The 25,581-nt window shown below is 40.9% G+C and overlaps 1 protein-coding gene across 1 annotated transcript in view; it reads right to left on the bottom strand.

Moving 5' to 3' along the window:
• LOC117509399 (calcium/calmodulin-dependent 3',5'-cyclic nucleotide phosphodiesterase 1C-like) overlaps positions 1 to 25,581 on the bottom strand; it is a 296,954-nt gene that overhangs the window by 109,958 nt on the left and 161,415 nt on the right. The window contains exon 8 of the mRNA XM_034169110.1: positions 9,644 to 9,784. Coding sequence (XP_034025001.1) covers positions 9,644 to 9,784 — 141 coding nt within the window. The remainder of the gene's footprint in view (positions 1 to 9,643; positions 9,785 to 25,581) is intronic.

The raw sequence follows: 25,581 nt of genomic DNA on the forward strand, positions 1-25,581 counted from the left end.
GCAGAGGTGTTCTCTTCACGGATGAATCCCAGTTCACACTGTCCAGGGCAGATGGCAGACAGCATGTGTGGCGTCGTGTGGGTGAGAGGTTTTCTGATGTCAATGTTGTGGATCGAGTGGCCCATGGTGGCGTTGGGGTTATGGTATGGGCAGGCATCTGTTATGGATGAAGAACACAGGTGCATTTTATTGATGGCATTTTGAATGCACAGAGATACCGTGATGCGATCCTGAGGCCCATTGTTGTGCCATACATCCAAGAACATCACCTCATGTTGCAGCAGGATAATGCACGGTCCCATGTTGCAAGGATCTGTACACAATTCTTGGAAGCTGAAAATGTCCCAGTTCTTGCATGGCCGGCATACTCACCGGACATGTCACCCATTGAGCATGTTTGGGATGCTCTGGACCGGCGTATACGACAGCATGTACCAGTTCCTGCCAATATCCAGCAACTTCGCACAGCGATTGAAGAGGAGTGGACCAACATTCCACAGGCCACAATTGACAACCTGATCAACTCTATGCGAAGGAGATGTGTTGCACTCCATGAGGCAAATGGTGGTCACACCAGATACTGTCTGGTATCCCCCCCCCCCCCCCCAATAAAACAAAACTGCACCTTTCAGAGTGGCCTTTTATTGTGGGCAGTCTAAGGCACACCTGTGCACTAATCATGGTGTCTAATCAGCATCTTGATATGGCACACCTGTGAGGTGGGATGGATTATATCAGCAAAGGAGAAGTGCTCACTATCACAGATTTAGACTGGTTTCTGAACAATATTTGAGGGAAATGGTGATGTTGTGTATGTGGAAAAAGTTTTAGATCTTTGAGTTCATCTCATACAAAATGGGAGCAAAACCAAAAGTGTTGCGTTTATATTTTTGTTGAGTGTAAAAAGAGGGGCCAAGTTTTTTCGGACTTCGATCACGTCCCTCCAGGCCAGACACCTTGTAAAAAGGCCTGTAATCCTCTCGTTGCAGGTGTTGAACAACTCGTCCCAGCTCTCAGCCGCGGCTGTGACGGATCTGACGCGGCCGCTGGCACTAACTCTCTCCAATTTAATTTCACCCTCAGAGTCAGTGTCAGCAGGTCCCCGCTGAAATATCACCCTATAGCGCGGCCCCTGGGGGCTGAGCCAGGTGAGTTGGAAGTGAGTTTTCCTCTTTTCCGACGTCCGATCTCCTGGAGGCTCAGGGTTGACCGTGTCACGAATCATCGACCCTGCAGCCGCGGAGAACACTCCCCAGTCGGCGGAAGTAAGCGCCACCCGCGGGGTTCCTCAAGTGGCAGTCTCACCCTCAGCCAGAGTGAAGAAACTTACTTGGGCAAAATACGGATCGAACGTGTAGGTTAAACGTTCGGGCCCCTCCAGGCCGTACGTCAAATCTTCCTCCGGTATCGGCTGACTCAAGCGGCTGATGTACATCCTCACTTTTTTTGGAGCGAGTGAGCCCTCTGTCATCATGGTGATGTTCACGGGCATCTCACAGATGTAACGGAGGATCGGAGTTCGTCTCGCCATGCTGGATGCTGTATGTCACTCTGTCATCGAAAAGGGGATTTTAAACCCTGTCTTCGGCCCGCGGGGCTTAATTCAACGCCTCGGATGAATAAAAACACCATCTGGCGTGACTGAGAAGAAACTTTGTTTTTTCCACCTTCATCACCTCGGGCAGCATCTCCGATCAGCGGGTGTCCCACAGCCGCTGATCGACCAGGTAATATCTTAAAAGAAACTGCATCTACCGTGACTAAGAATAAGCTTTGTTTTTCCGTCTTCAAACAAGCCCAGCGAACAACCCCGTCATCAGGAAATCAGATGTAATAAAACATTCAAGCTTCAACCAAAGATTCAAGCTTCTCTACTATGTTATAAAAGACCATCCGCCATGACACCCCCGCTGCGCAGGTCACACACACACACACACACACACACACACACACACACCTCCGAAACACACACACACACACAGCTAGCGTCTGCAACAGGTATTACAGCCGTGGGGTCATGTTTCCGTGAGGAGCTCTATGCGTGGGTATTTGACCGTCTTGCTGCAAAGACTTACAGCCGTTACAGCTGAGAGACGGTTATTTTTAACCCTAAACAGAAAAGGAGACGCATTAATTTAAGAATTAAAAAATATTAAAGGGGTATTAAAATATTCGTGTTTAATCTCTAAATTGAAGAAAACCTCCCATAATTGTGCAAAAGATACAGGTATTTTTTAATCCTTCTTTAATTGAGGCATTAAAAACCATAAAAGGACGCACTTTAATTTAAGAATTAAAAAATATTAAAGGGGTATTAAATATTAGACACTGATTTATGTTTAATTATTTCAGAATTAGTTAATTCTTTAATACATTAAAAAAGATCTAGGTATTTTTTTAATCGTTCTTTAATTCATGAAATAAAATGACATTAAAATATTAGACCCGGGTGGGAGGGGAGGTAGGGCTTGGAGGCAGGACTTGGAGGCGGTGCTTGGGGCGGGGTTAGGGGATGTGCTAGGGGCGGGGTTAGGGGTGGAGCTTGGGGGCAGAGTTAGGGGATGAGTTAGGGGCGGAGCTTGGAGACAGGACTAGGGGAGGGCTTAGGGGCGGGACATAGTGACATAATCGATTCTGATTGGCTGTGACATCATACGGGGCGGGGTTAGGGGCGGGGCTTAGTGACATAGTCTATTCTGATTGGCGGACAGGGCCATAAATCAGTTTTTGACATAAGGTCTCAGTTTTCTCTCTTAAAAAGCATAAAACAAAACTGAACCAATATGCTAGAAAGGGAAAAGAAGTGCGTCTTAAGTCTGGACTTGATAGTCTCCACAGAATCTGATTGTTTTATTGATGCAGGGAGACAATTCCAAAGAACAGGGGCACGATAAGAGAATGCTCTGTGACCCGCACCAATCAAGTAAAATACTTTGCAAAAGTCAGAACAGACTGAATAGAACTCTCATCAACATCAGCATGTGCATTCAGTGAGCATCATTTTGATGGTCACTGTCAGATCTCAGTGGGTAGAGGCCTCGTCAATAAGCATATTACAGAAGAAGCAGTTGCAGTGATGAACTTGCTCAGTAAAGTCTTGGAGAGTGAAAATTTGTACACACTTGTCCACAATTACAAAGTACTTTGCAAGTGTTGCTTTGATACTATTTTGGGCACATGGTGGATTTTCAAAATTTGCTTAATGGTTGCCCCATTCACTCACCTTTGGTCCTTCCAAAATAAATTTGTGAAAAAGGCAATTCCTTGAATTCCATTTTGGGATTGGAGGGTGTCCAGATTAATGAATTGTGAATTGCATTTCTGCTTTATGTGGTTGATGCGCTTCTGTTGGGTTCATGTGAAGGGACATGGATGAGGATCAACACCTTCAAATCTGACACCAATAACCCTCTGAAAAGAGTGGATTAGTTCCACTGGGTCAGGGGAGAGTTATTGCCCCATGTGGAGGAGTTCAAAGATCTCCTGGTCTTGTTCATGAGTGGGCTAAGATGAAATGTGAGTTTGATAAATGGAATGGGGACATGTCTGGTGAACACTGCTGTGGTGAAGAATGAGTGGGGCCAGGAGGTGAGGTTCTCGATTTAACAGTCTATTTACACACCTATCCATGGCCAAGAATAGAGAAGTATGGGTTAAACTGCTTGGTCTTTTGTCACCACAATCCAGATGAGAGCGCTCTTCACCACAGAGAGGGGCGACCGTTCACCTTTCAGCAGGACAATGACCCTAAGCACACAGCCAAGATGGCTTCAGGACAACTCTGTGAATGTCCTTGTGTGGCCCAGCCAGAGCCCAGACCTGAAACCAAATTAACACCCCTGGAGAGATCTGAAAATGGCTGTGCACCGACGCTCCCTATCCAACCTGATGGAGCTTGAGGGGTGCTGTAAAGAAGAATGGGAAAACTTGCCCAAAAATAGGTGCAGCAAGCTCGTGGCATCATATTCAAGAAGACTTGAGGCTTAACTGCTGCCAAAGGTGCATCAACAAAGTACTGAGCAAAGGGTGTGAATACTTATGTGCATGTGATGTCTTACTTTTTTTTTTTTCATTTTAGTAAATATGCAAAATTTAGAAAAAAAAGCTTTTTTCATGTTGTCATTATGAGGTGTTGTGAGTAGAATTTTGAGTTTTGGAATAAATGTGGATTGTGGAATGTGGAAAAAGTGAAGCAGTGTGAATACATTCTGGATGCAGAGCATTCAGATGCTTGATTACTAACAATGTTTTGAATAAGCTTGTCAACTCTTACAGTAGTGTTCAGAATAATAGTAGTGCTATGTGACTAAAAGATTAATCCAGGTTTTGAGTATATTTCTTATTGTTACATGGGAAACAAGGTACCAGTAGATTCAGTAGATTCTCACAAATCCAACAAGACCAAGCATTCATGATATGCACACTCTTAAGGCTATGAAATTGGGCTATTAGTAAAAAAAGTAGAAAAGGGGGTGTTCACAATAATAGTAGCATCTGCTGTTGATGCTACAAACTCAAAACTATTATGTTCAAACTGCTTTTTTAGCAATCCTGTGAAACACTAAACTAGTATTTAGTTGTATAACCACAGTTTTTCATGATTTTTTCACATTTGCGAGGCATTAATTTTGTTGGTTTGGAACCATGATTTTGCTTGGTTACTAGTGTGCTTGGGGGCTTTGTTTTGTTGAAACACCCATTTCAAGGGCATGTCCTCTTCAGCATAAGGCAACATGACCTCTTCAAGTATTTTGACATATCCAAACTGATCCATGATACCTGGTATGCGATATATAGGCCCAACACCATAGTAGGAGAAACATGACCATATCATGATGCTTGCACCACCATACTTCACTGTCTTCACTGTGAACTGTGGCTTGAATTCAGATTTTGGGGGTCATCTCACAAACTGTCTGCGGCCCTTGGACCCAAAGAGAACTATTTTACTCTCATCAGTCCACAAAATATTCCTCCATTTCTCTTTAGGCCAGTTGATGTGTTCTTTGGCAAATTGTAACCTCTTCTGCACATGTCTTTTATTTAACAGAGGGACTTTGCAGGGGATTCTTGCAAATAAATTAGCTTCACACAGGTGTCTTCTAATTGTCACAGCACGTACAGGTAACTCCAGACTGTCTTTGATCATCCTGGAGCTGATCAATCAATCATTTTTTTTTTTATAGCGCCAAATCACAACAAACAGTTGCCCCAAGGCTCTTTATATTGTAAGGCAAGGCCATACAATAATTATGTAAAACCCCAACGGTCAAAACGACCCCCTGTGAGCAAGCACTTGGCTACAGTGGGAAGGACAAACTCCCTTTTAACAGGAAGAAACCTCCAGCAGAACCAGGCTCAGGGAGGGGCAGTCTTCTGCTGGGACTGGTTGGGGCTGAGGGAGAGAACCAGGAAAAAGACATGCTGTGGAGGGGAGCAGAGATCGATCACTAATGATTAAATGCAGAGTGGTGCATACAGAGCAAAAAGAGAAAGAAACAGTGCATCATGGGAACCCCCCAGCAGTCTACGTCTATAGCAGCATAACTAAGGGATGGTTCAGGGTCACCCGATCCAGCCCTAACTATAAGCTTTAGCAAAAAGGAAAGTTTTAAGCCTAATCTTAAAAGTAGAGAGGGTGTCTGTCTCCCTGATCTGAATTGGGAGCTGGTTCCACAGGAGAGGAGCCTGAAAGCTGAAGGCTCTGCCTCCCATTCTACTCTTACAAACCCTAGGAACTACAAGTAAGCCTGCAGTCTGAGAGCGAAGCGCTCTATTGGGGTGATATGGTACTACGAGGTCCCTAAGATACGATGGGACCTGATTATTCAAAACCTTATAAGTAAGAAGAAGAATTTTAAATTCTATTCTAGAATTAACAGGAAGCCAATGAAGAGAGGCCAATATGGGTGAGATATGCTCTCTCCTTCTAGTCCCCGTTAGTACTCTAGCTGCAGCATTTTGAATTAACTGAAGGCTTTTTAGGGAACTTTTAGGACAACCTGATAATAATGAATTACAATAGTCCAGCCTAGAGGAAATAAATGCATGAATTACTTTTTCAGCATCACTCTGAGACAAGACCTTTCTAATTTTAGAGATATTGCGTAAATGCAAAAAAGCAGTCCTACATATTTGTTTAATATGCGCTTTGAATGACAGACATATCCTGATCAAAAATGACTCCAAGATTTCTCACAGTGTTACTAGAGGTCAGGGTAATGCCATCCAGAGTAAGGATCTGGTTAGACACCATGTTTCTAAGATTTGTGGGGCCAAGTACAATAACTTCAGTTTTATTTGAGTTTAAAAGCAGGAAATTAGAGGTCAGCCATGTCTTTATGTCTGTAAGACAATCCTGCAGTTTAGCTAATTGGTGTGTGTCCTCTGGCTTCATGGATAGATAAAGCTGGGTATCATCTGTGTAACAATGAAAATTTAAGCAATACCGTCTAATAATACTGCCTAAGGGAAGCATGTATAAAGTGAATAAAATTGGTCCTAGCACAGAACCTTGTGGAACTCCATAATTAACTTTAGTCTGTGAAGAAGATTCCCCATTTACATGAACAAATTGTAATCTATTAGACAAATATGATTCAAACCACCGCAGCGCAGTGCCTTTAATACCTATGGCATGCTCTAATCTCTGTAATAAAATTTTATGGTCAACAGTATCAAAAGCAGCACTGAGGTCTAACAGGACAAGCACAGAGATGAGTCCACTGTCCGAGGCCATAAGAAGATCATTTGTAAACTTCACTAATGCTGTTTCTGTACTATGATGAATTCTAAAACCTGACTGAAACTCTTCAAATAGACCATTCCTCTGCAGATGATCAGTTAGCTGTTTTACAACTACCCTTTCAAGAATTTTTGAGAGAAAAGGAAGGTTGGAGATTGGCCTATAATTAGCTAAGATAGCTGGGTCAAGTGATGGCTTTTTAAGTAATGGTTTAATTACTGCCACCTTAAAAGCCTGTGGTACATAGCCAACTAACAAAGATAGATTGATCATATTTAAGATCGAAGCATTAAATAATGGTAGGGCTTCCTTGAGCAGCCTGGTAGGAATGGGGTCTACCCTTACCAAAAAATCGTACTGATAAGTATATAAAAAGTAAACTCGAAGTATACTTGAAACATACTTGCATATGCTACTTTTTGGTAAGGGTAATAAACATGTTGATGGTTTGGATGAAGTAACTAATGAAAATAACTCAGACAGAACAATCGGAGAGAAAGAGTCTAACCAAATACCGGCATCACTGAAAGCAGCCAAAGATAACGATACGTCTTTGGGATGGTTATGAGTAATTTTTTCTCTAATAGTTAAAATTTTGTTAGCAAAGAAAGTCATGAAGTCATTACTAGTTAAAGTTAATGGAATACTCAGCTCAATAGAGCTCTGACTCTTTGTCAGCCTGGCTACAGTGCTGAAAAGAAACCTGGGGTTGTTCTTATTTTCTTCAATTAGTGATGAGTAGAAAGATGTCCTAGCTTTACGGAGGGCTTTTTTATAGAGCAACAGACTCTTTTTCCAGGCTAAGTGAAGATCTTCTAAATTAGTGAGACGCCATTTCCTCTCCAACTTACGGGTTATCTGCTTTAAGCTACGAGTTTGTGAGTTATACCACGGAGTCAGGCACTTCTGATTTAAAGCTCTCTTTTTCAGAGGAGCTACAGCATCCAAAGTTGTCTTCAATGAGGATGTAAAACTATTGACGAGATACTCTATCTCACTTACAGAGTTTAGGTAGCTACTCTGCACTGTGTTGGTATATGGCATTAGAGAACATAAAGAAGGAATCATATCCTTAAACCTAGTTACAGCGCTTTCTGAAAGACTTCTAGTGTAATGAAACTTATTCCCCACTGCTGGGTAGTCCATCAGAGTAAATGTAAATGTTATTAAGAAATGATCAGACAGAAGGGAGTTTTCAGAGAATACTGTTAAGTCTTCTATTTCCATACCATAAGTCAGAACAAGATCTAAGATATGATTAAAGTGGTGGGTGGACTCATTTACATTTTGAGCAAAGCCAATAGAGTCTAATAATAGATTAAATGCAGTGTTGAGGCTGTCATTCTCAGCATCTGTGTGGATGTTAAAATCGCCCACTATAATTATCTTATCTGAGCTAAGCACTAAGTCAGACAAAAGGTCTGAAAATTCACAGAGAAACTCACAGTAACGACCAGGTGGACGATAGATAATAACAAATAAAACTGGTTTTTGGGACTTCCAATTTGGATGGACAAGACTAAGAGTCAAGCTTTCAAATGAATTAAAGCTCTGTCTGGGTTTTTGATTAATTAATAAGCTGGAATGGAAGATTGCTGCTAATCCTCCGCCCCGGCCCGTGCTACGAGCATTCTGACAGTTAGTGTGACTCGGGGGTGTTGACTCATTTAAACTAACATATTCATCCTGCTGTAACCAGGTTTCTGTAAGGCAGAATAAATCAATATGTTGATCAATTATTATATCATTTACCAACAGGGACTTAGAAGAGAGAGACCTAATGTTTAATAGACCACATTTAACTGTTTTAGTCTGTGGTGCAGTTGAAGGTGCTATATTATTTTTTCTTTTTGAATTTTTATGCTTAAATAGGTTTTTGCTGGTTAATGGTGGTCTGGGAGCAGACACCGTCTCTACGGGGATGGGGTAATGAGGGGATGGCAGGGGGAGAGAAGCTGCAGAGAGGTGTGTAAGACTACAACTCTGCTTCCTGGTCCCAACCCTGGATAGTCACGGTTTGGAGGATTTAAGAAAATTGGCCAGATTTCTAGAAATGAGAGCTGCTCCATCCAAAGTGGGATGGATGCCGTCTCTTCTAACAAGACCAGGTTTTCCCCAGAAGCTTTGCCAATTATCTATGAAGCCCACCTCATTTTTTGGACACCACTCAGACAGCCAGCAATTCAAGGAGAACATGCGGCTAAACATGTCACTCCCGGTCCGATTGGGGAGGGGCCCAGAGAAAACTACTATCAATGGGTGAGCCTTTGCCATTCTGGTTATTCTTCTATCGATTTTGATGGTTGTTTTCCATTTTCTTCCACACGTCTCTGTTTTTTTTTTGTCCATTTTACAGCATTGGAGATCATTTTAGATGAACAGCCTATATTTTTTTGCACCTGCCTATAACTTTTCCCCTGTCCAATCAACTTTTTAATCAAACTACGCTGTTCTTCTGAACAATGTCTTGGACGTCCCATTTTCCTCAGGCTTTCAAAGAGAAAAGCATGTTCAACAGGTGCTGGCTTCATCCTTACATAGGGGACACCTGATTCACACCTGTTTGTTCCACAAAATTGACGAACTCACTGACTGAATGCTACACTACTATTATTGTGAACACCCCCTTTTCTACTTTTTTTTTTTACTAATAGCCCAATTTCATAGCCTTAAGAGTGTGCATATCATGAATGCTTGGTCTTGTTGGATTTGTGAGAATCTGCTGAATCTACTGGTACCTTGTTTCCCATGTAACAATAAGAAATATACGCAAAACCTGGATTAATCTTTTTAGTCACATAGCACTACTATTATTCTGAACACTACTGTATTTCCTTTAATTCTGCACACACTCTATGACATTGCAATGAACTGATGTTAACCAAAGGCAGGACTTACAGCCATGCCGGTCTTCAGGAGCATGTAGTGGATAGTCTGTGTGACATCAGCAGCATGCATCAGGTTATGGTATGGATTCTTATGTTTACTGTATCCCACCTCCAGCGACTCCACAAATGACATGAGAGTTGATACAGGAACCTAGCCAAGAACCAACAGAAGAAAGCAGGAACACATACTGACATCAATAATCTGTGGTTAAAACATGTGCTCTCAGTTGTGGCTAACAGTAAATGAACACTTCACTAATTTGCAATGTATTGATGTCTTTGAGTTCTATGTTCACAAACACACCATCTTGACAACATCTCCTGCTGTTCTGCTTTCTGCAGGCACCCAGTAAAAACATGACCAGTGATCATTTCTTGTGTGTTCTGTTACACATCCAAGTACTCAGTCACTGTAGTCTTGTTTTCTTCTAGACTTGTAAATAACCATTGGGCTTTCTCAACCCTTAAATCTTCTTGTGACTTAGAAATACCATTTGCTCATTATTATCCCAGACTGGATTTTGGAATCTTTACATACATAGTTTTCATAGTTCTGGGCATTTCCCACCGAGTCATGTCCCCCCTGGTCACCCCCCCCCCCCAAACAAAAACAAGCATGAAAAATTGACATTGCTATTTGATAATTTGGCATGTAAACTGTTGTATCAATCAGTCTTTTCAAATATGCAAAATATAAATTTTTTAGGATATTGTCTACAGCTGCAAATTGTGGGCAATACCATGGAGGAATTCCATGTTTGCCACAATGGTTTGAATTCTGCAGGTGATGTCCCGGTACACTTGGCATTGTGGTGGGGCAAGCTCGCCAGCTCCCAACTGCTGGACAATGACTCTGTTCATTGCGCGTTCCTTCTTTCATATCCAAGAACACCCAGATGTTCGGGTGGTGACAGCCAACACAAGTAGCCATGCCGCAGTGCCAGCCTTATACTCTGTTGTTTGTGCATGGCAGCCCTTCCTGTATTCTGGCTGATATATTCCAGATAGCGGGGTCAAAAACTGGACCTCTGCAGTTTCGCTGACTTGGGTGACCAATGAAGTTGTCCTCAAAGTAGTCGACGACAGGCTGGAGCTCTTTAGGCAATCCCTCCTGAATCTGCTTAAGTGAAGTAACCATATCTTCTGGTGGCACAAAGGCAAAAGAGCAGGCAATATCCTGATTGGAAGGGAGAGCTCGGCGTCAGCAACATATCTCTCCTGGAGCCCTTGCAACTGCACTCGATGGTACACACAGTGGGCCAAGTGGTAAAGGCACCCTTGTAGCTCTGCTTCTGGGAAGGTGGTGCAATCTGCATTGAGGGCTGCCTGCTCAAAAGTCATCAAGGTCGGAACTGGATTTAAGGTTCCTTCTGCCTGCTTGAGTGCTGTGAATAGGGAATTATAAGTTCCTTCCTGTTTGTTCAGAAGCAGATCATAGATGCAAAGGATAACCTGTCCATTAATGAAAGTGTGGATTGTGTAGAGTTGGAAAAAAATAATTCAGGCACAATTTGAAAGTTATATTTAACCAACCAATGATTAGCCTGTGCAAGGAGATATGCTGCTGTTGTGAAGAAGAAAAGGCTGGCTGGTGGTTGTCTCCCTGTAATGCAGAGGCAACTGAAGGTCTCCAATGTGCTGGGGTACTGGGTGGTGATCATTGGTACGCTGCTTAACCCTGCATACCAATGACCGGAGGTGAAAAGTGCTGGAGGTGATATGACCTAGGGGGGAAAGACAGGAAGGGGAGGGAAGACTAAGGGGGAAATGCCCTGATACCAGTTTGCACAAAATCCATCCTACTAAGCTGTCTTTTCTATTTATAATTATGTATTACTTCATTAAAGGAATTTTTGGACTTCATGTAATTACTGTGGGCTTGGTTATCTTCCTGACAGTTTTAATGGGCATCGGAACAGTCATGAAATTGACTATTGAAGACTTGACATTTTAAAACTGGCACTGTTGTAAAATGATTTGTTTCCAAAGGCTATGAGCCCAATTTAGTAAGATCCCAAATAAAGAGTGCTACATTGCGTGGACAATCCAAACTTTTGCATATTGGACTGACATTTTTGAGAGTGATTTACTAAGAGTAAATGCACAGTTGATAGCAGGCTGTAGAGTGACATGGACAGCAGTATGTAAATGAGGGTTTTGCACACGTTAATGGCCATAAGCACAACATTAAACAAGAGTAATCAGAGATTTCTGACATCTGTCAATCCAGATCCAGATCACCTCCAAACATCAGTGGAGCCTTCCACACCCTAATATCTATCTGTGGTGCATATTTAGTGAGAATCTGTGAAGTAGTTTTGATGTAATCCTTTAAATCCTATATAAAGTGAGATTTTGATCCAGAATCTGGATCTGGATCTGGATCACCTCCAAAATTCAGTGGAGTATTCCATTCCCTAATATCTATCTGTGGTGGAAATTTGCTAAGAATCTGTGAAGTAGTTTTGATGTAACCCTTCAAAACCTATAAAAAGTGAAATCCTGAGCCAGAATCTGGATCCAGATCACCTCAAAAATTTAATAGAGTTTTCCATGGCCTAATATCTATCTGTGGTGAATATTTTGTCAAAATCCATGCAGTAGCTTTGACGTAATCCTGCTAACAGACAGACAGACAAATAAATAAACAAGAGCAAATGGAGATTTCTGACGTCCACCAAACTGGATCTGGATCACCTACAAAATTGAGTGGAGTCTTCCATGGAGCAGGAACCATATGTATGTGGTAAATCAGTGGTAAATTTTCACCAAAAAACATGCAGTAGTTTTGATGCAATCTCACTAACAGGCAGACAGACAAATTAATAAATAAACGCAGATGATTTTATTACGTCTTTGGTGGACGTAAATAAATCAGCCATATAAGATCAATTACTGGACACAGATGAAAGTCTCATCTTTATCTACATCTAAAAAACATGGACGACAACTCAGTACTCTGACAGCAGTAGACGAGGAGCATCCAAAAAGTATCATTATCCAACAAAAACAAATGAAGCATGTGAGTTGTCATTTGGAGGGTGAATGTGCAGGAAACTTTCTTGTGCATGTGTGAATTTTTTTTCTTTTTCCACAGAGTACATCAGTCGCGAGCATCAAGCCTTAGCATGAAGACATGTACTTAGCATTCGTCACATTTTCATTTGCTGGAACATGACGGAATGATTTGAGGCCATCAACAAGCCAAAATGACAGAAAGGCAAAAAGCAACCCAGATTCCTTGTGTGTATCTGGAGACTGGTGGAGTGATTTTCAGGCAGCTACAACTCTGTTCCAGATGGTACATAATGATTCTGAATCAGAATGACTATGAATCTGTCATACTTTTTTCAGATGCACTCAGGCTTATTTTACTTTTATACGCTACATCAGGACGTACCCAAGTTGGAAGAAATTATTATCTGGTATACAATTTTTTTTTAAGATTGTGTTGACTGGAATGAGATACACCCTTTAAACTCTTTACTGTATATCCAACCTTTACACTGAATGATTTTTTTTCTTTATTCTGTGTACAAGGAGGCAGACATCTTCTATACTACTGGAACAACAGTCTGTCAAGCACAATCAGGTTTCAAACTTGCAAAATACAGACATAATGAGCCCCTGGTAAATTTCTTTTAGACCTTGATGAGTCACATTTTGTGTCCAAACTCCAACTATTTCCATGTTCCCTTCCGCAGTGTTTGGCACTTGGGTGGATAAGCTCCAAACTGCATATTCATTAAGCCAAACAAGCTAAATGGACATGTGCTATTCTTCTTTTTTTCACCTGTCTGCATATATAGTGATGGTATATGCCAAAACTGGCAGAACTGTTTTTAAAATTTAAATATATATGCAATTTGAACTTGTAAGACAAATAACATGTAGTGCATGAGTGAACGTGGTGTGCGTGTGTGACCTTCACCTACTCGTCTTGATCGGCCTATAATGTTTAATTTAAAGCTAACAGACAATGTCTATCAAGGAGGGCTCAACACCAAAACAACATAAAGACAGACGAGCAACACACGACAGTAATAACAGTGAGGTAATGTAATTTGTGAAACACCACAGAGGCAGAACCCCCACAATACAACATACCAGGACAGCAACAGCAACACAAACAAACAGTGGCAGTAACAGTCTGTTGAGTAATTAGTGAAAATCCATACACCTATTTCAGAACACCAGAGTCTTGATCCCCTTGGGAACACCCAAAACCAAATTGTGTTTAAGGAATGCCACCAACACCGGACCTTTCATGTACAAACACCCAGATCACAGCTGAATCTGTTGTCACTTCTGTGGCTGGTTCAGGACAGTGGTGGGCACAGCTAAGCAAAAAGTTAGCTTCAATAACCGCTAATCCACTAACTGAAAGGTTGTATAATGCTAAACCGATAAACCACAAAAAAAAGGCATTTTTCCGAACAATGATTCACAATGCATAGAACACTGCCATCTACTGGATGGGAGTGTGAATAGTGACCATTGATCACATAGTTGCAGAATTGTGCAGAATCACACACTTAAACAGAATTTTGGGTTTTGCATATGGCATTTTTTTTACAAATGAAAAGATGACACATTTACAAATACACATTTATTTGTAAAAAATGTACACATTACAGTAATTTGTATTGGTTTTAACAAATTAATTAACCAACCAACCAGTGATGAGAGGAGGCTCATTTTCCCATAATGCCTTTTGGTAATGCTAATGTGGTAAAGCTCAAACCTTCAGAATGATCACATTAATTTAAAACTAAAAGATATTTGCAATATTTTCACTTTCTAAAAATGACAGCATTGACATTAATGTCAATAAACTGTCTGGAATTAGTTTTGTTTATAAATCAAACCATAAGTGAAAACTGCCGTGCTTTTGATGTCTGCTGCTGCACGTCTGGGGCACTGTATGTTGAATGTAAATGACTTTTTTGTAGCAGCCTAGCAGCCAGGCTCCTTCTGCTGGGAAAGTGTGAGCTTAGCTCCTCACAGCTGCGTGACTGCTGCAAAACATGTAACAGACAGGAACTAACATGTATGATTTTAGGGTTTACAAACATTTTTGTTCATTCAGCTTTATTAACTATGCCAGCAAAAATAAAACAGTGGATTGAAAGTTAGCGGAACTAAATTTAGCAGATGCTAATTGGTCTGCTGACTGATTTTGAAGTTAGCTGAAAAGCTAATCCACTAGCAAAAACTTAGCTTCGCTAATTAGCGGACTGGTGGAACTGTGCCCACCACTGGTTCAGGATGCAGTTGACCACATGCCTATCTTTTATAGTATAAATTCAAATACGTCCCGAAGGAGAAAGCAACATTTTTACGTCAAACCAAATGTGTCACTTGTCTGATTTACTTAAAACTTTGACCTTCTAAAAGAAGCCACACAGGCAGTAACAATTTCTGAATACAAGTGGTCAGCTGGACACCTTGCAAATAGGCACAAGTGTGAACAGCGATTTGTCTCTGCCCTCTACCTCTGGCAAAATTGTCCAAAATTGCATTTTAACCCCCAGTGTAAACAGGACTTGAGTACCACTTAGTTATAAAATTAAAAAGCTTGTGTCAGATGACATATCAGCATGAATTAAACTATTAGATAATGTAGAGCCTCTGTTGATTCACGTACCTTGAAATGATTGAGCAAGTCATATCTGGTGAGCAGTTCATACAGAACAAATTTCAGTGCATGGTCTCCGCTGATGTCATTCAATTCAAACACGTCAAAAGACCACAAGTCCACATGCTGAAAGAGACACACATTCATGAGGACATACTGCACATAAGTGTTGCAAAATAAGTGTGACTTTGTCTCTGTACACCATCACGAATTTCAGAGGTCCCACAAATTTCAGAGGCCATAAGTAACTAGACAAAGTAAATAAAATATATTGTTCAAATCATCACTTTTACAACCAGTTTGCTTTAGACAAGTCAGGACTTGGATACGTGAACACTGCTGTCACTGAATATGGAGTAAATTTAGATCAATGGCTAAGAAATACAAACAGTATCTGTATCAGCTTGTATCAGATTGTATCACATCTTCCAGCTCTCTTGTGTTATATTCTGTGGTTTGCTTCTTTGTTACAGACCTTTGCTGCCATTCCAAGTTCCTGACATAGCCGGCGCCATGAGGAGGCGTTTGGGGGTGACGCCCCCTCACGTCATCAACCTTGCCTCCTCGGATGTTAGAGTTATCAAAAAAATAAAAAGAAAGAAAAAGAAATACTGGAAAATATAGCAAAATATTAGTTATTCAATAATATCACGTATTTAACAAATAAACCAAATTAATTAACTAAAGTAATTAATTTTAAAACAAACGGATATGGCGTGTGTCTGTGTTCAAGGGATTTGATAGGTTGAGGGTTGCGCTTGTCAGTGCGGCAGAGGGCGGTGCGTTTCCAACGCGTCGTGACGTCAGACGCATCGCTTCGGAAGCGGCAAGGGGGCAGAGATTGTTACGTCACACTCTGGCTGTTTCCACAATCTGAAAAAAGTTCAGCAATCGCCGTCTTGAACTTCGGTCGCCTGAACCACAAAAAAAAAAAAACCTTTAAAAAACAGCAGTAGAATGATTCTCCCATCACCCTGCTTTTTTCAGCTACTTTTCGGAGTGACGCCAACCGAGAAGGGACCAACGACTTGGTGGGATATCGATCGAACCGTGACAGCGGGCCGACCTGCACGGAGAAGCCGGCCTTCAGGCATCATCACTGGGCAGAGCGATCCAGGCCGCCCGGGTGATGGAGCAAACCCACTCAGTCCGAAATCTCCCACTTTTTGGATATATGCGAAGTCCCAGTTTGCCCAACGGAGTTTAGTTCTGCAGCTTTATCGAGGTGAGAATAATGTAAAAATAAAACGTGACGTTTACTGAACTGTGAAGGTTTAATGATCGGCTAACGTTAGCTTAGCCTTTTAGCACAGTTGATCTAAGTGAACACTTTAATTTGTAGATGGTTCAGTCTTTTTTATTTTTACCAAATAAAGCTACAGCTTTTTTCAGACACAACAAAAGCTCAACTTTAAATAACTTATTTTTTCGGGAGTTTTTTCCATCATTTTTTGCCATTTTCCCCCCTTTTTTAAATGTATAAACTGTTTAGTGTTTCTTTATATTTAAAGAAATATTTTTATTTGTTCCAATCAGCAACATTTGCTGTGCAGACAACAAAACTTCCATTGATGAGCTGAACACCGCGAAGTCCAGTCGAAAGAAAACATCTCTGCTTTTCAGCAACACCACCAGAGTTAAAAACTGCAGAAGAGACCTTCATCTGGTCCAGAGAATCCAGCAGAACATCACCTGCTTCTAAATAAAAGGCTCTTTGAACAGCAACTATTTTATTATTTTTAAAAAAGCTGTTTCATTTTATATTTTAACAATAAATGAACGGATCATTAAAAATGTCCACGAATCAAAGTCAAAAGACATTTGCACAAGTAGAAGCTCTCCACTTATTGTGCTCAAATTCATATTTTAGAAATGACTCTGTCCTGATAACATTAAAGGCAATTACATATTTTGACGAAATTACAAGTTTAAATGACTATAAAAAAATTCATCATGAGGTTTATGTCACAGAAATCCTACTTTACAATCACACTGCAGTCATTGTTAAATTATTTCCTTTTGCATTTATAATAAACATTTGTATTTATTTAGTGTTTGTTTTTCTGGTTGAAATGAGATATAAATAATCTACCAGACTTAAAAAATATACAAGTTTCCATGTTATTTTATTTGTCTAAAAATAAATGTCTGAGGTTCCTTATGTTAAACAAGAAATTATCTAATATGAAATAACAGGTGGTTTTAATTTACAGATGAAAGGTTTCTAAAGAACCATTTATTGATTTATTTAGCTATTTTAATTACAAGTGTTCTAAACTTTTTTTTAACAGTAATCAGAAATTTTGAGGTAACAAACAACAACAAAAAAACATTTCCAATGATTTTTCTTCAGAAAACTGCTCTCTAAATGAGCAGTCCTGTCACACGTTAATGTTTTGTACAGATGAGTGGTTTCTGCACCAATCAGATTGGTCCGATCCATTTTGTACAGATCAGTGGTTTCTGCCACGAGTCTTCCGTGTTTTGGCCAGACGCGTCGTTCCTATTGGACAACACGAAGGTACGTCACAGCTCAGAGTGTCGAAAGCTGGCGCACCTCATCTCGACAGAACACCGGCTCTGTGTGGTATGCAGGAGATCACTTGACCGAGGGTCTATACGTTCAAATAATAATTAAAAAAATACTGTCATCCGTCTTTACTCTTACTCAGTCAGTCTCTTACAACGGTGTAGCCTAAATACACAAGCTTTCCAGGAGTGCACCCAATTCATTATGCACGCTCAGAGGCATGTCTCCTCCGGTGCGCACTTGTTTTTTTTTTGGGGGGGGGGGGTGCGACCCTGCCCCCGTGATAAACTCATCGCCCCCTTAATATTTTTTTTCTGGCGCCGGGCCTGGTTCCTGATTTTTTTCTTTTTTCGCTTGGTATGATTCATTTTTGTTTGTTTGGGGATAACCTCTTGCTTCTCCTTCAAAAACACTGCTACTTATCAGATTGATCACCTGTGTGCCTGAACTCAGCCTGTACTACAACCAAGTGTGTAGTCTGATTGCAAACCATAATTAACATTGCCTAGAAGCAACCTTGTTCCTTCTTTTGTTGTGATTCTCTGCGCAGGGGTGCTCTGACTAAGCTGTTACACTGTTATTTATCATATCTGTCAACTTAATATAAATTAATTAAAAATATGAAATCCAGCTTCCTGATGAAGTGGTGCAGAGGAGGATTTTCTTAAAAGGAAGACCTGAAAGTTCAGCTACAATTTGACTGAAAGTACATTTGAGATGAAAGCCTAGATTTGATATTTTGGTGAAAGAAACTTTTGTATTTCTTCATAATTGATATAAATGAAGTCCAAGACATATTCAGTGACTTGGGAATGTTCATGTTTCTATCCCCTGACTTGTCTAATGGAAACTGGCAATAAAACTGATTATTATTTACACATTTTAGAGATTGCTTTCACATTGACTTTTGAGGAAGATCATTTTAGAAATTTCTATATTTTATTTATTTATTTATTTATTTATTTGTATTTCTTGTATTTAAAATGGCATAAACAAATTAAAATGTGTGAAATTCCAAGTGTTCCAATACTTTTGGAGGGCACAGTATCCTAACCTTATGATGAGTGCAAAATGAGTGTGATATTATTACTGTTTTGTTTAAGAATGTTCCATTTTCACTGTTGCTGCACTTTGTGTCAAATCATAGTCATATTGTATATCATATTGATATGAAAATTCAATAAGGTATATCTTCTATTATACATTCCAAATCTAAGGTGGAACTCTGCTAGTGTTTACTAAGGTACACCTAAATATCTTTGAAAAAAAAAAGAGAGTAGAGTAGCCACTTAGGTGCCTGGTCTTGAGAACCAGGGATGGTAGGCTGAAAAGCTTTTTTATACCACAGCAACTCTCCCTACCCACCTAAGCAGCTCACAAATATGGACAGCATGCATATAAGTGACATTTGCATGACAATTTACAGTAGTGATCAGAATAACAGTAGTGCTATGTGACTAAAAAGATTAATCCAGGTTTTGAGTATACTTCTTATTGTTACATGGGAAACAAGGTACCAGTAGATTCAATAGATTCTCACAAACCCAACAAGACCAAGCATTCATGATATGCACACTCTTAAGGCTATGAAATTGGGCTATTAGTAAAAAAAAAGTAGAAAAGGGGGTGTTCACAATAATAGTAGCATCTGCTGTTGACTCTACAAACTCACAACTATTATGTTCAAACTGCTTTTTTTTTAGCAATCCTGTGAATCACTAAACTAGTATTTAGTTGTATAACCACAGTTTTTCATGATTTCTTCATATCTGCAAGGCATTAATTTTGTTGGTTTAGAAACAAGATTTTGCTTGTTTACTAGTGTGCTTGGGGTCATTGTCTTGTTGAAACACCCATTTCAAGGGCAATTCCTCTTCAGCATAAGGCAACATGACCTCTTCAAGTATTTTGACATATCCAAACTGATCCATGATACCTGGTATGTGATATATAGGCCCAACACCATAGTAGGAGAAACATGCCCATATCATGATGCTTGCACCATCATGCTTCACTGTCTTCACTGCGAAATTTGGCTTGAATTCAGAGTTTGGGGGTCGTCTCACAAACGGTCTGTGGTCCTTGGACCCAAAAAGAACAGTTTTACTCTCATCAGTCCACAAAATATTCCTACATTTCTCTTTAGGCCAGTTGATGTGTTCTTTGTGTCTTTTATTTAACAGAGGGACTTTGCGGGGGATTCTTGCAAATAAATTAGCTTCACACAGGCGTCTTCTAACTGTCATAGCACTTACAGGTAACCCCAGACTGTCTTTGATCATCCTGGAGCTGATCAATGGGTGAGCCTTTGCCATTCTGGTTATTCTTCTATCCATTTTGATGGTTGTTTTCCATTTTCTTCCACGTGTCTCTGTTTTTTTTGTTTTTTTTTGTCCATTTTAAAGCATTGGAGATCATTGTAGATGAACAGCCTATAATTTTTTGCACCTGCATATACGTTTTCCCCTCTCCAATCAACTTTTTAATCAGACTATGCTGTTCTTCTGAACAATGTCTTGAACGTCCCATTTTCCTCAGGCTTTCAAAGAGAAAATCATGTTCAACAGGTGCTTCCCATGTAACAATAAGAAATATACTCAAAACCTGGATTAATCTTTTTAGTCACATAGCACTACTATTATTCTGAACACTACTGTATATGACAAGATTGAGATACGATAATTTGGCCATATTGTACAGCCCTACTGTCAACTAGCTGAAACCTTTGAATATTAATTTACATCTACATTAAAAAAAATGCTTAAAGTGGCAGGGGGTTAAGAGGGCTGTAATTGGGGGGGGGGGGGGGTGTCAGCTGAAAATGCTTAAAAAGGTGGGGAGTATGGGGGGCAGAGCCCCTCCAGAAGATGATTGGCAAATTAAGGAAAATGCTTAAAAAGGTGGGGGACCTGGGGGAGAGGGGCAGAGCCCCCCCCCCAGAAGCTGCAAGGTTTTAGTCATGCGCATGCTCCCAAGAACCATTTTATATGGAAAAAAAATTCTGAAGGACCTAAAACACATGGTTAGATGGTGAGGAGCTTTTCCAGGCATGTGAGAGGCAAATAAAGAAAAATGCTTAAAAAGGCAGGGGTCCTGGGGAGGCGGAGCTCCCACCAGAAGCTGAAAGGTTTTTGCCATGCTAATGCTCCCCTGAAGCACTTACTCAAAATAAAGTCTGAAGGACCTAAATTACATGGTGAGATGCTGACGAGCTTCGCTCGTTCATGTCCGCGACATATGCATATTACTGTCAACTGTCATACTTTGTGAACTGAAGAACAGGATTGGGAAACTGCCACATATCAATGAATGTTTTTTTTTTTTTTTTAGTAATTTTATCAGTGGGGTGCACATTATTAAAAAAAAAACATTTAGAAATGTGGTGCAACAATCAATGGAGAATATGCATAATTTGCTTTTTATTGTCAATTCGTTTTCTGTATCCTATTTGTTAGTGTGCAACCCCAAATCCGAAAAAGTAAGAATGTATGGAAAATACAAATAAGAAAGCCTACAAAGATCGTTACATTTACTTTTACTTCTATTTTGTTGCAGATATTATTAACTCAAGATATTTCATGTTTTGTGTGGTAAACTTTATTTAATTTGTTACTATACATCCATTCCTGCATTTCAGGCCTGCAACACAAAAAGTTGGGATGTGGTTAATTTAGGGCTCCTAATGAGGTAACATGAATAAATGTTAATTTGATTTAAACAGGAGATGTCAACAGTGGATTATAATCCAGTATCTATGAAAGGCTGAGTATTTGAGGACTAAATATGGGCAAACAAAAAACGTTTTTCAAAGAAAGATTAGATGGGATTTGTATTTTTTTTTTCTATCTACAGTGTATAGTATCATTAAACACTTCAAGGAATCTGGCAGAATTTGAGTCTGTAAACAGCAAAGGCACAAACCTGAGCTGAACACCAATGATCTGTGATCCCTCAGACAACATTGTATCAAGACCTGTCATTCATCATTAGCCGGTATAATCACATGGGAAAGGGATTACTTTATCAAGCTCTGCAATACGCCATTACATTAAGAAAAATGCAACTTAAAGTTTTTCTGTGCAAATAAGAAGCCTTATGTTAATTTTCTCCAGAAGTGCTGTCAGCTTCTTAGAAGCATCTTGGTTGATTCATCACACAGTAGAAACATGTACTGTAGTCAGAAGAATCAGTATTTCAGAAAACCTTTCAAAGAAATGCACAATGTATGCTCAGGACCAAAGGGAAAAAAGAACACTTGAACAAAAGCTTGGCTCCGTCATGACATGGGGTTATTCTTCTATGATGGCAGCATTCATGCAGAAGAGTACATCGAGATTTTACAATGCCAAAATTTCTTTTGTGGTGATGTGAGAAGGAATGACAACATTACAAAGTGGTAAATTCTTTTGCATTACTTTTATAGATTGTACACAGTAAGTTTTGCAGAGTAAAATTTACTCTGCTGGGATAACATTTGGTCCCAGTCCAAATAGAGTTAAATATACTCTATCACAGTGCTAAATCAACTGTACCACAGTGTAAAATCAACTCTTATTGGAGTGGAAATACTTGATTTGACAAGACAAGGCGGTAGAGCTGATTTCACTCTATAATAGAGTACATTTTACTCTGTAACATGTGTAGGGTAGTCAGCATGCAGTTCCAGACGGGAACTCTCTGGCGAAGGCTGCAAACTCCGCTGCAGAGAACTGGAGGCCATTGTCTGTGATAACAGTCTCTGGGACCCCGTGACGGGCAAAAATAGACTTCAGCTTTTCTGTCACATGTGCTGCAGTGGTGGAGGTAAGGTTAGCCAATTCAATATAACATGAATAGTAGTAAATAACCACAAGGTACATCGCATTATCCCACTGGAAAAGATCTGGCAACAGGGTTGTCAGCAGCAGCTCTGGTGCATTGTGAGCCTCACATGCATGTGTTGTACAGTTTTCCACTTTCTGTTTAGTCAGACCTGGCTACCATAAGGATTGCTGCCTCCTGGCAACACACTTTGTCATGCCTTGATGACCTTCAAGTATTTTGTTGAGCATTTCCTCTTACACTGTTACACTGTGACAGGAATGATGAGTCTGTCACCTTTCATCAGTAGTCCGTCTATAACCAGTAGGTCCTGATGATACTGACAGTACAGTTGCAGGTGTGGTGGAAGAGATTGAGCCATCGTGTTTCCACCATGTGTTTCAGTCTTTTGCAGACATCTTCTGCATCCTGTGTTATCCTGATCTGCACCAGCCTCTGCTCTGATGCTGGCAAGTGCCCCAGTATCGAGTTGAGGGACACACACATATCCTCCGCCAGCTGCTTGTCCTCAGGTGTAGATGAGGCCTGCATCTGTGCCCTGGACAGTGCATCTGCTGTGATCAATTTCTTTCCGGGCACATGTTTAATCTTGTACATATAGCGAAGCAGTCGCAACCTGAATCTCAGATGTGAGGTGATAAGTCCTCTAGTGCTCTGCTGCGAGGAGGGAAATGAGAGGTTTATGGTCAGTCTCTGTATCAAAAAGTCCATCTCTATCAGTTAAGAAGGAAATGCTCACACGCCCAGGTAAGCGTGACCGCTTCATTTTCTAGTTGAGCATACCTATGCTCCGTGTCAGTCATGCTGTGCAATATGAAGGCGACCAGCCTCCACTCACCAGACAGGTGCTTCTGACACAAAACTCCTCCCAGCCCAATGGAGAACGCGTCTGCGGCAACTGTTGTCACTCTGTGCAGGCAGTACTGTGCCAGTACTGATGGAGAGTTCAGTTTCTTACGCAACTTGTCAAATGCTTTTTGCTGTGCACTCCCCCAGACCCAGTTGGTGTCTGTTTTGAGCAGGTCTTGCAGCAGTTGGGTCAGCTCTGCTATGCGCAGAGAAAACTTTCCCACGTAGTTGATCATACCCACAAACCTTTTCACATCAGCTGCGTCTTGGGGTGTGGCCATCTCCGTGATCAGCTAAATTTTGCCCAGGTCCGCTTCAGTGCCCCTTGCACTGACTGTATGGCCCAGGAACATAGCCTTGTCGACTGAAAACTGACACTTGTCGTTATTGAGCGTTAGGCCCTCGTCCTGGAGTCGACCCAACACTCTGTGCAGCCTGTGGTCATGTTGTTCACGTGTTGATCTAAAACAAGAATATCATCAGCATGCCACACTGTCCCTTCTAGCCCTATCAGTATTCTGTGTGAGCTGCTTTTGAAAGCAGTCTGGTGCTGATGAAATCCAAATGGCAATCTCCTGTAGCAGTATCGCCCAAAAGGGGTGATGAACTTGGTCAGCGGGACCGATTTTGGATGTAGGGGAATCTGCCAGAATCTGGCCATGGATCCAGCTTGTTAAAGATGGACGCCCCTGCAAGCTTGGCCAGGGTTCTTCGATGGCCGGCAGGATAGGTCTCCTCTCGGCAGATATACTCATTCAAATGGTCATATCGAAACAGATTCTGCTCTTTCCTTTGGGCGTTGGTGCCACCACCATGCCAGTGTACCAACCTGTAGCCTCTTCAATGGGCATTATCATGACCATTTTCTCCATTGGTTGGAGTTCTTCTTTGACTTTGTCGTGCAGTGTAGTGCAGCAGATAAATTCATTTTTCAGTGAAATACTTCACTTATACAAAGAACATGAAATTTTCTACACATCTTCTTCATAGGTTAAGTCATCATTTTCACTGGATGGCCACTCAAAATTTCAGATGGCCACCATTTTTACAAGATGGCCACCATGAAGTTTTGATCACGTTAATTATGCCCTCCTGGCCATGTATTTGAGTTTCTTTGTTGGATTTATAGAGCCATGGCAGCAAGTCTGTCCTGATCAAAGCCATGATACAGATGTGCTGGTCATTGGCTTGAGTGTCTTCTCAACTCTACATAGTATGGGTGTGCAGCAGTTGTGGTTGGCATTCGGTCAAGGTTCGAGTCTTCGCTGGATTCCCATCCATGACCTGTCAGACTATGTAGGCCAAGAGAGGGCCACAGGAATGCCATTCTTCCATGCCTTCACTGGCTGTGATGTGGTCTCAGCCTTTAGAAACAAAGGGAAGAAGACAGCTTGGCAAACTTGGGATATGTTCCCAGAGGCTATCCCAGTATTTTCTAAACTGAGCAGTACCCTCCGTCCATTGAGGATGCAGACATGGAGATTCTGGAGAAGTTTGTGGTTCTTATGTATGACAGATCCAGCACTGTTGACAGTGTAGATGAAGACAGACTTGACCTGTTTGCCAGGAAGCAGAGGTCGTATGAAGCCATCCCTCCTACCAGTGCAGCTCTGCTTCAACACAACAAATGTGCAGCATACCAGGCAGGATGCATATGGGCTCAGGCAATACTACGTCAGCCAGAAGCAGAGAGTCCATCTGATTGGGGCTGGGAGAAAGCAGGCGATGAGTGGAAGGTCTACTGGACAGCCAACTCATCAATTGCAAAGAGTTGTGAACAACTCACCAAATGTGGCTGCAACTCTGGCTGTCGTAGCAGGTGCAAATGCTACAGGCTCGGACTAGCTTGTACAGCTTTGTGCCGTTGCAAATGTGACCTGTAAGATGTCTCCTGATGAGCTTATGATTTTTGTAGGGTTTGCTGAGTTAGTCGGCCTAATGTCTTTGGAAAAGGACACATCTTCTTCCTATCTGGCCTGAAGTTTTTTTTTCAGCTTTAAACCCACAAGCCACATAAATGAGCTCATACTTTTTTATTGATCTTTATTTGCTTATACTTACAGAATACAATTAAATAGCACAAGTGAAAGCGATAAATATATTTTTCTTC

The sequence above is a fragment of the Thalassophryne amazonica genome, chromosome 1, assembly GCF_902500255.1.
Source record: "Thalassophryne amazonica chromosome 1, fThaAma1.1, whole genome shotgun sequence".
NCBI classification, from domain to species: Eukaryota; Metazoa; Chordata; class Actinopteri; order Batrachoidiformes; family Batrachoididae; genus Thalassophryne; species Thalassophryne amazonica.